This window comes from Amphiprion ocellaris, chromosome 15, assembly GCF_022539595.1.
Source record: "Amphiprion ocellaris isolate individual 3 ecotype Okinawa chromosome 15, ASM2253959v1, whole genome shotgun sequence".
NCBI classification, from domain to species: domain Eukaryota; kingdom Metazoa; phylum Chordata; class Actinopteri; family Pomacentridae; genus Amphiprion; species Amphiprion ocellaris.
In genome coordinates this window covers 32,715,656-32,731,398 of record NC_072780.1, presented here as the reverse complement: position 1 = coordinate 32,731,398, position 15,743 = coordinate 32,715,656, and the positions used below count along the sequence as shown (strand labels likewise).

The 15,743-nt window shown below is 37.5% G+C and overlaps 1 protein-coding gene across 1 annotated transcript; it reads left to right on the top strand.

The window, feature by feature from the left end:
* Positions 1 to 1,577: 1,577 nt before the first annotated feature.
* On the top strand, positions 1,578 to 15,104 carry sdc2 (syndecan 2). The gene is made up of 4 exons (XM_055018091.1): positions 1,578 to 1,785; positions 3,900 to 4,072; positions 7,600 to 7,729; positions 12,400 to 15,104. The coding sequence occupies exons 1-4, from the start codon at positions 1,593 to 1,595 to the stop codon at positions 12,561 to 12,563; spliced, it is 660 nt and encodes a 219-aa protein (XP_054874066.1). The 5' UTR covers positions 1,578 to 1,592; the 3' UTR covers positions 12,564 to 15,104.
* Positions 15,105 to 15,743: the final 639 nt, after the last annotated feature.

The following is a 15,743-nucleotide window of genomic DNA, read 5'->3' as shown; positions in this document are numbered from 1 at the left end:
ATCGGCTCTGAAGGGCCGAGCAGCAGCAGATTGGTAGCAGCTGCTGAATGGATGTTGCCATGGCGTCCAGTCCCACTCTGTACAACAACCTGCAGATAAACACCATGGCGACATATTTAAACGCCTGACGCTGCTCAGAGAGAGAAAAAAAAACACATTTTCTTATCTGAGTTCTGGTCAGAACCTCACTGAGCTTCCTGAACAAACGTTCTCTGTTGAACTGGCTCCTTTCAGCCAATCAGCCCATTAATCCGGAACACAAACATTCCCAGCAGGCACAGCGGTTGTCACGGCGATGATGCTGCTGAGAGTAGGGGTCGAGGGCTCCCATTGGACGGTCACCTGTGTCAGAAAACATTTGTGGTTTCAGATGCTCGAGTCTGTTCGCAGAAATATTTCATTGATGGAAGAAACTTTATTAACTTTGGTCCTTTAATTTGTTAATCAGCTCAGAAATTAAAATAATTTATAAACAGCTGCAGGTTTGGTGCTCAGTAGCTAATATTATTAGCATAGCACGGTGTTGTTAAAGCTGTAAGTACTGTTAGCATTGTGAGCATTTTGGCATGCTAGAGTTAGCACATAAGTTAGTATTATATTAATAGCATGGTAACATTAAAACTATTGACAAATATATGCTAAAGCTAATAGATAAGTTAGCATATGTTAGCATCATGTTTGTAGCATGTTAAAACTATTAGCATTGTGAGCAATTTAGCATGCTTAACATAGTGTCATATTACTAGCATAGTATCATTAAAATTATGAGCATGTTAGCATTGTGAGCAATTTAGTATGCTTAGCTTAGCATCATGTTCCTGCCATAATAACATAACTATTAGCATTTTAGCACGCTTAAGTGTCCATCATTTTACTACCATAGTAATATTAAAACTATTAGCATTGTGAGCGTTTTAGCATGCTTAACTTAGCATCATACTAGTACTATAGGAACATTAAATCTATTAGCACTGTGAGCATTTAGCATGCTTATCTTAGCATCATATTACTAGCATTGTATCATTAAAACTATGAGCATGTTAGCATTTTGAGCATTTTAGCATGCTTAACTTAGCATCATATTACTAGCATAGCAATGTTAAAACTATTATCACTGAGCATTTTAGGAGGCTTAACTTAGCATCATATTAGCAGCATTGTAGAATTAAAATTACTGGCATGTTTGCATTGTGAGCATTTTAACATGCTTACCTTAGCATCATATTACTACCATAGTAACATTAAAACTATTAGCATTGTGTCCAAAGTTGTTTAAATCAATCCAACTGGAGTCCAGCTGGATTGATTTAAACAACTTTGGATAACCATGACCTGGATGAATGAGAAACTACACAGACATATTAGCATTGTGAGCATTTTAGCATGCTTAGCTTAGCATCATATTACTACTATAGTAACATTAAAACTATTAGCATTGTGCATGCTTAATTTAGTATCATGTTAGTCATAATACATCAAATGAAGTTTGTCAAAACTACCAGTCAGTCAGATTTTGCTCATCTAGGAATTTCACTAGACAGACAAGATTATTTTATCCATACTGTCTCACATATTATATTTAACTTTTGGGCATGAAAACAGCAAAAAGCTCCACTTCTGTGCAACGAGAGTCTTTAACGAGTTGTTCTGTCGTTGTTTTTCTGCAGATAGCAGCAGCAGCAGCCAAGGCTTCCTCTCAGGGCGACGACTTGTACCTGGACGACACAGGATCAGGAGGTTACTACCCCGAAGACGACGATGACTTCAACTCAGGGTCCGGCTCAGGTAGGAAACATTTGAAACACACCTGGAGACAAACCTGCAGAATCTATGGAACCTTAGCATCAAAGTTCTACCAGAGGAACATTAAAACTATTAACACACTAGCATCTTAGCATGCTTAACTTAGCATCATATTACTACCATAGTAACATTAAAACTATTAGCATGCTAGCATTTTAGCATGCTTAACTTAGCATCAAATTACTACCATAGTAACATTAAAACTATTAACACACTCGCATCATAGCATGCTTAACTTAGCATCATATTACTACCATAGGAACCTTCAAACTATTAGCATGCTAGCATTTTAGCATTCTTAACTTAGCATCATATTACTACCTTAGGAACATTAAAACTATTAACATGCTAGCATTTTAGCATGCTTGACTTAGCATCATATTGCCACCATAGGAACATTCAAACTATTAGCGTGCTAGCATTTTAGCATTCTTAACTTAGCATCTTATTACTACAATAGCAATATTAAAACTATTAGCATACTAGCATTTTGCGCATGATTAAGTTCGCATCATTTTAGTAGCACTGTAGCATTAAAACTATTAGCATGTTAGCTTTGGGAGCATTTTAACATGCTAAAGTTTGCATCGTATTAGTAGCATGGGAATGTTATAGCTATTAGCATGTTAGCATTGTAAACATCATTAAGTCAGCATCATACTAGTAGCATGGTGATGTTAAAACTATTAGCATATCAGCATTGTGAGCATTTGACAGGCTTAAATTAGCATTAGTTCAAAACACTACCACTGTGATGCCACATAATATGCCAGAAAAATACTTACTTTTTCCCAATGCAGTAGCTATTGCATGCTTACGTTAGCATCATATTAGCAGCACTGTAACATTAAAGCTACTAGCATGTTAGCATTGTGAGCATTTTAGCATGCTTAAGTTTGCATAGAGGTTAGCATCATATTAGCAGAATGCTAAAATTATTATATGTTAGCATTTTGAGCATTTTAGCATACTAAAGTTAACATATAAGTTAGCATCATATCAGCAGAATGGTAAAACTATGAGCATGTTAGCATTGTGAGCATTAAAGCATGCTTAAATTTGCATATAAGTTAGCTTCATATTAGTAGCGTGGTAAAACTGTTGGCATGTTAGCATTGTGAGCATTTTAGCATGCTTAACTTTGCATATAAGTTGGCATCAAATTAGTAGCATGGTAAAACTATTAACATGTTAGCATTTTAAGCATTTTAGCATACTAAAGTTAGCATATTAGTTAGCATCATATTAGAATGGTGAAACTATTAACATGTTAACATTGTGAGCATCATAGCATGCTTAAGTTTGCATATAAGCTAGCATCATATGAGTAGCATGGTAAAATTATTAGAATATTAGCATTGTGAACATTATAGTATGCTTAAGTTTGCACATAAATTAGCATCATGTTAGCATAATGGTAAAACCATTAAGTTTACATTATATTAGTGGCATTGTAACATTAAAATTATTAGCATGTTAGCATTATGAGCATCATAGTATGCTTAAGTTTGCATATAAATTAGCATCATATTAGCAGAATGCTAAAATTATTAAGTGCATTATATTAGTGGTATTGTAACATTAAAATGATAAGCATATTAGCATTGAGAACATTATAGTATGTTAGCATTGTGAGCATTAAAGCATGCTGAAGTTTGCATATAAATTAGTATCATATTAGTAGCATGATAAAATTACTAGCATGTTAGCATTGTGAACATTTTAGCATGCTTAAGTTGTCATTAGTTGTATATAAGTTAGCGTCATATTTGTAACATTAAAATTATTAGCGTTTTAGCTTTGGGAGCGCTGCTGTTTTCCAGTTTTTTGACTTTCTCTGTAGATTTCATATTTTATTAGCCACTCTGCTCCAGCGCCTTCTTTAGAAGCAGCTCTGCTTTCAGAAAGAAAAGCTCATGAGGTAAAATCAGACGGAGCTGTGATCAATAGTTGCTGCAGTCGCTCTAAATTCTAGACCACATCCTGACTGTAAATAAAATATCAGCACTTAACCAGCAGAGTGGAGCTGACACATCACAGAAACACATCATAATCTTTGTTTTTAGTGACTTTATTTGTGTTTTTGTTCCCGCCAGGTGTAGGCGAGGACGTGGTGGAGGAAACGGCGACCATCAGTCTGGTTTACATCGAGCCTAACGCCGCTCAGCCCACCCAGGACTCCACCAAAGATTTCACCCCCAGGATGGACACAGCGACGGTCCGGGAAAAGACCCGAGACAGCACGAACAGGAAACCCTTCAGAACAGAGGTAGGAAAATACACAAAAATACGCAAAAACAGATCAAACGTAGCAACAACAAATAGATATAAAACACAAAACAAGTCGGGTTATTAGTAGGGACAGACTGATTATCAGTTTGACTTATTATCAGGTCCAATATTCAACATTGTTTCCAGTATCAGTATTGATTTTTAGTTGTTTTGTAGTTGTTGTTGTATCACATTTAAGAAGCTCAAATCACAGAACCTTTAACCCTCCTGTTGTCTTCATTTACAGGCACCAAAAAATATTGTTTCCTTGTCTGAAAAAAATCTGCAAAAAAAATTCCCCAAATTTCTGAAAATTAGCAAAACCTTCAGGAATAAAATTCCAATAATTCCTTTAAAGTTTCCCATAAAAGTTTTATTTAATAAAAATCCCCCAAATTTGGCAAGAAAATATTTTCAAAAAATGAGTAAAAATCTTCCAAAAAAATCCTAAAAATATCTAAAGTGATTCCATATATACCAGTAAAACTTCTGATATTTTCTTGAAGAACATTCACATAAAAATCAACCAAAATCCAGTGAAATTCGCTGGATTTTGGTTGATTTTTTTGTGAATGTCCTTAAGAAACATTTTTAACATTTTTTTCCACCAAAAATGTTCAAAGATTTCTCAGAAATGTTGAAAATGTGGACATTAGAAGTTTCACTGTGAAAATATATATTTTTTCCCACATTTTCAAATTTTAAAATGGGTCAAGTGCTTAAGAAGCTGAAATCACAGAACCTTTAAAGAAAAATGCCCAACGCTGTGCATTTGTTTCATAGATTGCCGCTAAAACTTGGCTGGGAACAGAACTTTTGCTGTCGGAGCATCAACTTCTTAATCAAAACATTAAAAAAAGCACAAAAAAAACAGTCGTGCTGCAGAGTTTTGGCCCCAGGCAGCAACAAAAATGATGATAAAGTTTATAGGACAGTCCCAGAAGACCCACATTAGACCAAGTTCCAGTGCAACATCACTCCTATTTACATAAAATGCTAAAAACAACACTTAAAATGTAATATTGAGCCCCATAGTTGTGGTATAGAATATTTTTTGGGCCTTGTTTGTAGCTGCAGCAGAGCAACCATTAAAAAGTCCCTCTGGAGTCCTGTAAAACTACAACTCATTGTTTTCATACTAATGTGTTTGTATGCATTGAACAAACAAGATATAATGGTTTAATTAGTGAACTTTAAAGGAGTTTTTCTTATTTAAAACTTCTGGACTGACTGTTTTCACTATCTGTGCTAAGCTAAAGTGTCTCGTGGTTGCAGTTTCATATTTAAAAACTTGTGCAAATATTCTTTAAAAGCACTTAAAAATGTTCTTTTTCTGTTTTTAAACTGAAACTTTTACAAATTGGTTTGATGAAGATTCATCCTAGAGCTGCAGCTGAGCATTATTTAGATTTTTATTTATTAATCGATTGCTTGTTTGATCGAGAAATATTAAAAAATGGTGGAAAATGTGCACTCAGAGTTTCCGCAGATGTCTTGTTTTGGCCAAAGATCTTCAGTTTATTGTCATAGAAGAAAGAAACCAGGAAATGTTCACATTTAGGAAGCTGAAATCACAGAATTTAGACTGTTTTCATCATTAAAAATGACTCAAAATGATTCATCTTGATTCTAAAATCTGCCGGAGGCGACCAAATTGGAGCTAAAAATAAAGATTTATTCATAAATGTTCTTTTTCTGTCTTTAAATTGGAACTTTTTTGAATTGAGTTTGGTCTGATTGGTCTGCATCTCACAATTATTTTCATTTAATTTCATTATTTTCATTATATTCATCCATAAAATAGTGAAAAATATCTATTGTTACCTCAAATGTCTCGCTTTGTCCAAATATCTTCAGCTTATTGCCATAGAGGAAAAAAACAGAAAATAATCACCTTTAAGAAGCTGAAATCATAGAATTTAGACTGTTTTTATCCAACAATGACTCAAAATGATTCATCCTGATTCTAAGATCTGCTGGAAGTGATCAAATCGGAGCTAAAAATCAGGATTCATTTATAAATGTTCTCTGTCTGTCTTTAAAGTTTTCAAAATGGTATTCCTCAAATGCTTTTGCAAGAAACCAAAAAAAGCTGACTCATTCATTTATTCTGTGCAAAATGTGCACTGAGGGTGATAAAAAATATATATTTAAGCACTAAAGGAATGTTTTAGTAATCAAATGTGACTTCATGTACCTTTTTTCTGCTGTAAATCTGCTTTGTGCGTCATTCTAATGCAGGTTTATAATACTGTGCTATTATGCAACCCAGAACCTCGCTGGTTTTCCGTCTGACCCGGTGTGATTCTGATGTAATACAGGAGCATCGAGGTTGTTTTCAGGATAAAAGATCACTTCAGTTCGCGCTCGGTTGCAGGTTCTGCAGGATTACATCTCAGTCGGATGTAATCGCCGACTCTGGAACATCGCAGCTCTCACCTCTGGATGCTGCATCTGTTTGGGATTAGTCCTGCAGGTCTCAACCCCGTAAACCCACCTGTCCACCGTCCGTCAGTGCTGCCGTCGCTGCCCCCCGCTGGCTAAATGCTCTGGCTAAACACTCTGGCTCAGTTCCATTTAGGTTATCGGCTTCCATCTCTGAGAGAAAACTAAACAAAACACGGGTCCAGATTAAAAAAAAAAAAAAAAAAAAGCCTTCTTCAAACTAATCTGGATTCATTGCTGCCTGTAGGTTTAACTGTTACATTTCAGCCTCCACATTCCACTTCTTGCTAAGTTAATTATTTTTTTCTCAGAGGGATAATTCTGGGAAACAAGTGTATTTAATTTCCTGCCAAGAGAGAGATGATATCTGATAACAATAGCATGTCTGAACGTGGAAGATATCTCACTAACACCATCAGTTTATGGCTTAGACAGAACATTTAATACAATAGCCGCTATACCAAAGTTGTTTTTTTATTTTTCATCTACAAAGGAATTTAAAATAATAAAATTGGTGGTATAAAGTAACCTAGTTATTTATTTATTTACAGGTGTAAATTATGAATATTTTTGTACGTTTGCTCCCTTCAGACAGACCCAAGCTATCTGTTTCTAGTTTTTATGCTAAACTAAGCTAACTTGAAGCTGGCTGTAGTTCCATAATACATAGATATTAAACTTGTTGTCAATCTTCTCATCCAACGACAAACTCCTAAATATTTACTGTCGTGTTCACACCTGGAAGGGAAATTAGGAATAACGCCAAACAAAACTCACCTGTACCCACCTTCACTAAACATTTGGACTAGAAATACTGGAGGACAGAAAGTTTTTGTTGTTCCTGGTCAGGTACAGAAAAACAGAACAACCACAAGGCAATAAATACACAAAAATCCAAAAAAAAAAGTTAACCACTGGGGGTTATATATAAATGAAATCAGTTAATACGGTAAATAAAAGGTTTGTCCAGATTTCAAATGGATTTTGAGGACGGTTTTAAATCCTGCAAAGCTTCCTGAGTCTCAGTGTAAACGTTAATTATCAATAAATCAACCTTTCCCCATCTTTTCTGTCCTCCAGGCTCCAGTTCCAGTCACAGAGGACATGCAGAGGAACCAGATGACCAGTACGACCAGCGCTCCCGGTTCACCTCAGGAGCCCATCGAGGTTCGCACTGAAAACCTCTTCCAGAGGACGGAGGTGTTAGCAGGTAAATAACAGCCACAACTAACCGAACCTCACCCTGGCAGGTTGAGGCAGACGGCTGACCTCCCTGAACCTGGTTCTGACGGAGGGTTTTATCCCACTGAAACGACAGGTTTCTCTTTGCAGCAGCAGTGGGATAAAACCCTCCAGGTTCGGTGAGGTCAGCAGCCTGCCTCCCTGAACCTGCTTCTGACAGATGTTTTTATCCCACTGCTGCTGCTCAGTGGAAATCATTTGGTTTATTTCTGTAATTTAACGTCAATAAATCTGTAAAAAGTTCCCTGAGATGACCTGAGTTGTGATTGAAGTTATACAAAGAAGACTCAATTGAATTGAATTAAATGTAACTTAATTTGATTTGTATCATGCGACCTCACAACACAAGTCATCTCAGGTCGCTTCACATGAAGTCAAGATGTTAGTATATTATATCAGAGAAATAAACTCAGTGATTCAATTTGAAGACACTCAGTTATGCTCCTATAAATGAGGCATAGAAATAATGAGCTATGTTAAGAATCTGAACTCCAACCAGCTGTTTCTGGATGTTTTCTGTCACATTTTTCTTCACTGTGGTTCATTTCTCACTGCAATCTAAAATCCTGCAGCACTATGGAAACAGAATAAAGAAGGAGAGAGAGCTCTGAAATGTCTTCCGTCAGTAGGACGCAAGTTAGAATGATGGAAATTAGAACAGAAGAATTATCGAAAGTTGAATTTCTTTGATTATTTATGTGGCAAAAATTGACAAATCCTGGAATCAACATTTTTTTAAGTTCCCACAGATGCTACCAACACTGGAAAAAAGGCAACTCTACACTTGTAAATACTGTAGATATTTTACTATTTACATTTTTAATTAGTTTCCACACTTGTCGCCTCTCTGTTCTGTATAAGCACTGCCTGCAGTTCAGCCAAATACTTTCCTGAATTTTTGGTCATGTGACTGTTTGTCGCAGCTGAGTCACTAATAGGTTCACAATTGTTCTAAAAAAGTGCATAATTTTTAGATTTTTTTTTTTTTTTTTTACAGAATCTGGTTAGCTCAAATTAGAATTTTTGCACTGTTCGCACCATTTATATAAATAAAACATACTGAAGGAAGTGATTCTGAGAACAAATCACCATCTTTGTGGATCCACAGTTTAGTGCAGAATTTTTAGTTTTTTACAGAATCTCATGAATGCAAAGGTGATTTTTTTGCACTTCTGGCACCATTTTGCACCATTTATACAAATAAAATACATTCAAGAAGGTGATTTTGAGAAAATATCACCATTTTTTACATTTTGCAGATCCACAGGCTAGTGCAGAATTTTTTGTTATTTATGCAATCTAGCTAAAGCAAATAGTTGTTTTTTTTGCAAATTTTGATAATGAGACATGCAGAACAATGTGATTTTTTAGTTATCATCAATTTAAGCTTAGATTTGATTAAATCTTCAGCCTTTCACCTTAACAGAGAGTATAAAGCTTACCTTAATGGAATAAGTTTATCTGTTCTCTCATGTGAAACAGATGAAACAGATTGATGCTACTCTCAGTTAGCTTAGCTTAGCATTAATTATTGAGCTACAACAGTTCTTGTGCACAAATATCACCTTCACGTCTGGTCTCCAAGCTAAGCTAAGCTAGCCAGCTGATGGAGGTAGCTTTATATTTGGAAAAAAGCCAAACCATCCATTAATATTTCATCAGTTTGACAACAAGCTCTTTGGTGCGTTTATTCTGTTCAGTTTGCCACCTGATCGTCTCGTCGGTTTACGTGTTTTCAGCGAGTCCTTGAAATCCAGGTAGAGTTTTCCCACCTGAGCCTCCTCTCTGAATAATTACCGCTAATAAACTGTGGGACCTCGCAGAGTTCGCAGCATCGAGGACGTTTCTTTGAGAGTGTAAAAAAAAGGAAATTATCCAACTGAGAATCGCAGCGACCCTCAGATGCCGACCGATTGGCGCCTCGCTCCGGCTTTGTTGTGAGATCCGTCTGGTGTTGGCAACGAACAGAAACAACAAGGACGAACCGGGACTGATCGTCTCGTTTCATCTGCAGCGTATTGTCCCTGGGCTGCGATGGAAAGAAATAGGATCACCGGTAGAAAGTCTGCGGATAGAAAATTGAAATGTATGTACCTGAGTTGTCTCCGTCTAGATTACAGCCATCAGTCTTGGTCTGCCCTGTATGACTCCTATAAAAATAATTCCCCTTAATCTAATTTTCATTCGTCGGCTCGGTATTGCATTACGACGGCTGTAAATGTGCCAAACGTCTTAAAACCCACGAGGCCGGCCGACATGTGGAAACCTGAAGTGGAGCAGAGGGCAGATCGGATCTCCAGCAGAGACGCTAAACTGATTAAAAAGAGCCTCATACAGGAATAATTGATAGTAGGGGGATTCCAGTGGGTGGATTTCACTCAGTTAGTCGGCTGGTTCACTGCACAGGACGTCCTGGGTTTGACTTCCCTGATTCAGAACATTATACCACTGATTAGTGTCCATTTTAGCTCCCAATCCAAACCCAAAAACTACTTTCAAAGACAATAACCTTTATTAAACAACAATAAAAAGCACTATAGCGGCTCTTTGGGCTAGTAGCAGACAACAAAAGAGCACAAAGTCATCACAAAATTAAAATAAATGAGAAAACTCCGCCGTTAAAAGCTGAAAAACGTGTTGCCATCTTGAAGGAAGTCATTTAAAAGCTGAATGATGATAACTGTGCTAATTTTGTGTTTCTTGGTGGTAATTTTGGCCTTTTTTTGCAATTTGGTCTCTTTTTGTGGCCATTTTCCAGCTTTCTTAGTTATTTTAGTTGCAGGTTTTACGAGTTTTTCACCCTGAACATGTGAAGTTGTACCAAATTTGAATCTTTCAGGGTAGTTTTGCTTCTTTTAGTGGTGATTTTGTGTCTCTTTCTGGTAATTTTGGTCCTTTTGTAGTCATTTTGCATGGCTTTTTTTGTGGTGAACTTGTGTTTTGGGGCAGTCTTGCCATTTTTTGTGGTCATTTTGCACGTTTTTGTGCCAAATTTGAATCTTTCAGGGTAGTTTTGACTCATCATGGTGATTTTGTGTCTCTTTCTGGTAATTTTGGTCCTTTCTGTAGTGATTTCACACTGTTTCTTTTTTTGGATTTTGAGTTTTTGTCGCAATTTCACCTGTTTTGTGGTAAGTTTGGTCTGTTTTGTGTTATATTTACCTTTTTTTGTGGTTAATTTGTCTGTTTTTGTCATAATTTTCCAGCTTTCTTAGTTATTTTAGTTCCAGTTTTTACCAGTTTTTCATCCTGAAAATGTGAAGTTGTGCCAAATTTGAAACTTTCAAGGTAGTTTATCCTCTTTAGTGGTGATTTTGTGTCTCTTTCTGGTAATTTTGGTCCTTTTTGTGGTCATTTTCCATGTTTTTGTGCCAAATTTGAATCTTTCAGGGTAGTTTTGCATCTTTTAGTGGTGATTTTGTTTGCCTATAATATAATATAATATAATATAATATAATATAATATAATATAATATAATATAATATAATATAATATAATATAATATATAATATAATATAATATAATATAATATAATATAATATAATATAATATAATATAATGTTTTTTCATTATTTTCCAGTCACTTGACATTAATTCTTAGTTTCAGAGCTGCTAAGAAGATTTTCTAGAATCCAGTGAATTTAGATTTTCTTCTTTTTTCTGGGAATCTGACATACAAGGTACAACCGGACAATTTTACAAACTGCGCCGACAGAAAACAAAACCGTACCATACCTGTATCGAAGTAGTCGTCTCATGCAGAAACAGACTGTTCCTGCCATTTGAAATGCTCCCCAGAGGTTCTGCTGAGGACCCTTGCATCTGCATTTCAGGATCTAATTCATGTGGAGGAGGATCTGCTGCTACCACCCACAGACCAAACAGCAGCTGCTCACCAAAACAATCGTCATTCTCCACCAGCCGTACTTGCCAGATTTACCTCCCTGGGACTTCTGTCTCTTCCACAAAATTGAAATTTGAGTTGAAAAAATTGCTAATAGTTCATGATATGCAAACAAAAGCTGGACTTCCAGGGAGCTTTCCGAGTGTTACAGGAGCACTGGGAGCAGCTGCACAAGGAGACTACTTCTATCAGGAAACAAATTTAAATCTTTTCTTTTGCTTTTTATTGACTCAGAACCTTTTGATTGCACCGCATATGCATAGTTTGGACTGTAACACTAAGTATATTGTCAGTGTTGTTGATATTTTGACTTCAGGATTCAATTAAACGTTGCTGTGCTGGTTGCTGTTGATGGTTTATCTGCATGATTCTCAAGAATGGAGCCTCCAGCTTCTTCCTCTGAAGTCTGCACTGGGATTCACTGTAACATAAACCATGTAGAAGGGAACTCACTCAGGCCTCCTCCCCTCTAATGACCTCTTAATGGAGCTTTAAACTCACCAGCACATTAGGGACACGATTGACTCTCCTGGGATGGACTGAGGTTTTGTTTCTTTTTTCCATCAACGTGAAGCAAGGGAATCGGTTTCGACACCCGTCTGTGGTTTCAACAAGCTTAAGCCATCAATTTTGATAATCCGCCGGTTGATTTTGCAATCGACCGCACAAGACAGAAGACGCAATTAATCCGAGGCGTCGATCCGTGCATTGATTGCTCTTTCTTTCTGTTTCAGCTGTTATCGCGGGCGGCGTCATCGGCTTCCTGTTCGCCATCTTCCTCATCCTCCTCCTGGTCTACCGCATGAGGAAGAAGGACGAGGGCAGCTACGACCTCGGAGAGAGGAAACCCTCCGGAGCGGCCTATCAGAAGGCCCCGACCAAGGAGTTTTATGCATAAAGTCCCGCCCACCCGTCACCTGATCGACTGAACCTCGAGCGGCCATCGGAGCTGCGACCGGCGTCGTCGGCAACGAACCCGTTCAAACACGACAAACAGCAAAACGAGTTGATTAAAGGTAAAACAGCTTCAAGGAAAAGCTTTTGCATAGAGTATTGTAATTTTTCTTTCTTCTTTTTTTTTAAAATGAAAACCTCTCATTTTATGGCAAATCTGAGTATATTTAAACATTTTGTGTATTATTTGAAAAAATAAAAACCCCAAATCTGTAAAGGCGAAGAAACCCCGTTTTTAGCCGCTGACTACTTTTAACTGTAGCAGTCTGTTCTTTGTAAAGAAAAAAAATTTACAGTGGAAATAATTGAATATAATTATTCTGTATCGAACCTACTTTCATTTTTGTTTTCTTTTTATTTTGTCCTAGCATGTCTGATGTTGATCTCTAAAGGTGTATTACATTAATTTATCTTTTCTCTGATGTTAAAAAAAATGCCTTTGTAGTTTTGATGAAGCTCTCCGGTCTTCACATTAACGCTGTTAACGGTCAAATGTAAATGTTCCTTCAGGTTACAATGTTTATTATTTGCTCTGGCATCAGTTTATTTTCTGTCTTTGTTCTCTTCTCGTGTAGCCTTTTCTTCTTCTTCTGCTTCTCGTTTTATTTTCAGGTCTTGAAAAGATTTTAAAGAAAACGTGTCAGGGCTCGAGGAAAAAAAAAGACAAATCTGGCTTCTGTTTTGTGTCGTTTCTTTTCTATTTAAATTCACATTTGCACATCTGTTCACTGCTTTCTGCCGTTCGTGGAGTGTTTTCATCTCCTGCAGACTTTCCCCCTCGCTTCCACCTCGTTTCTAATCCGATCGGATCGTGGCCGGTTGAGCTGCTGATCCCGGTTCGTCTCCTTTCAGAGCTGCTTGGAGTCGATGTGTCGATGCTTTTAGGCCCAAAGGTCCCAGCATGCAGAGCACAAACCGATAAATGATCCCGCACAGAAACCTCCAGTGTTACGGTACGTGTCCACAGAGGTGTTTTTTTCATGTATGGAAACGCGCCACATCTGAATATCGTCTGCTTTAGCTTCATTCCGGTAAAAGTGTTGGATCAACATGGCAGCTCAAACTTTCTCTTTTGTTATGAAAACAGTTCAGCAAAAAGCATCTCGAAAGTATTTCAGGCGAGAAATAAGCTGCTGAATCTGTCCTCGTTTTAGCTCAACAACAGCCAGTTTAGACGTTTTACGAAAGTTTCGCGATGCGTCGGACCTCCGCTCATCGCAGATGAGCTGCCATTTCTGAACATTAGAATTAGTGATTTGAACCTCAAACATCAAATTCACATGGAGGAGGGTCGACAGCTACCATCCAGAGACTAAGCAGTACAAGAACCACAACTTCCGAGATTGAAGATGGTTTTGTTTCACGTTTACCTGCTTGTGCACCAGAAATTCGTCCTTCAGAATTGGACTGTCAACAGAGAGTTTTACTGTAACAGCAGGGTCAAAGTTAGTTCATCAAAAAAAGTATTTCTGACAGCATTTGAGGCGAGAAACAAGCTGCCGAATCTTCCCTCATTTCAGTTCGACGGGCAGTTTAGACGTTTGATGAAAGTTTCGCAATTCGTCAGACTTTCGCTCCCCACACCTCATTTGCATAAAGTAGAAATCAAACTACTTTATGCAAATGAGCTGCGGATAACTCTGCCAGCATGCGGATGCAGTGCATTTCACGTAGATGATGAATGGGATGTGAGAAACGGACAGATCCTGTGGACACGTATCTTTACACCAGAGCGATGCGACACAACGTAGCTGGAAACGCCCAGCATGCATTCACATAACCAGTGAACGGGATGTGATTGGTTGGCAGACCGTGTGGATGCGTACGTTAGATCTGAACATCTACAAAACGCTATTTGGGATCATTTCTAAAGACTTGAGGCTGTTTGTTGGGTTTAAAACCAACCAGGAGGTTTGTTTTGGTGCATTTCTGCGTTAAAACGCCACAAAACAAAACAGCTGCAGCGAGTTTCTGCTTCCTGGGTTTTAAATCGACTTGCTCTGAAGTCGGTGCAGCAGCTTTTTTCCTTCCTAAACTCCCTCTGCAGCTTCGCCCTCCGTCTGTCTGCTCCTCCTGTCCTTCCTCCTCCTCCTCCTCGTCGCTGTCGTCCTCTCTTGGACCGAAGGTACTGAACTAAACTGAGAAACCCAAAGACTCACAGTATTTCTACTCCCTCTCCATCCTCTCCATCGTGGCCACATCATGTTGTTTCCTCCTCTTCTCTCTCTCTCTTCACTCTTTTAGTTCCCTTTGAGTCCGACTTGCTTATTAGTATATGAAAAGATATATAAATATATATAAATGTATATTCACAAATGTTTTAAACCTTCAAAGTGCCTACCATTGGGAGCCGTTGTGCAGGTGTAGACTGGCATTCTGTGAGCGTGGATGACTGTAATGGTAACTTTTTTTTAGTCTTACAAAGCTGACAGTATTGTACCTATAAGTTGAAACAACACTACTGAATAAACATTGTGGCCTAATATCGGCGGCGTGTGGCGTCTTGTTTTGTTTCTTCCTCCAGGATCTGATGGAAAAAAGTTTCCAGAAATGAGCAAACAGCGAGTCAGACAGAGTTTAGACAGGCTCAGACTGAAGTTAAAGCTCAGCCCAGGGAGAAACTAAAGAGTCTTTTCTGGGATTTCTGGGTTTGTTCAGTGGATTAAAGGTGGAGTCGCTGATTTAATCCACACTTTGATGTCAGGAGGAGCTAAATCTGACCTGTGCTAACTAGCTAAACATGCTAACCAGCTAAATATTGCAGAATCCACCGTTAAAATGAAGGAATCACTTTGGGATCTGGGTAATTACTGGAGGAAACAACCAGCAGATGATGAAAACAAACTGTTTTTCTTTGCAGTTTTGCACAAAATGCTCAAATTAAACTCCATTTCAAGCATCTACAACAGAAAAATCCTGCTTTTACATGAATGTAAAGTCATAATAACATAAGAGTTTTAGGGGATGTCTAAAGGGGACACTTAAATCTGCACAATATCTGCAATATTAGTTTTATTAGTAGTTTGTGCAATATTAGTTTCAGTTTCATGCAAAATTTTAATTTCATGTGCAAAATTTCATTTTAACATACAACATGCATTTACAAAGTGCAATATTTAATTTT

Coding starts and splice junctions, on each gene's coding strand:
- sdc2 (XM_055018091.1), top strand. CDS start 1,593: ATGAAAACAGCAAAAAGCTCCACTTCTGTGCAACGAGAGTCTTTAACG. Junction 1,786..3,899: donor CAACTCAGGGTCCGGCTCAG/GTAGGAAACATT, acceptor TGTTCCCGCCAG/GTGTAGGCGAGGACGTGGTG. Junction 7,730..12,399: donor GAGGACGGAGGTGTTAGCAG/GTAAATAACAGC, acceptor TTTCTGTTTCAG/CTGTTATCGCGGGCGGCGTC.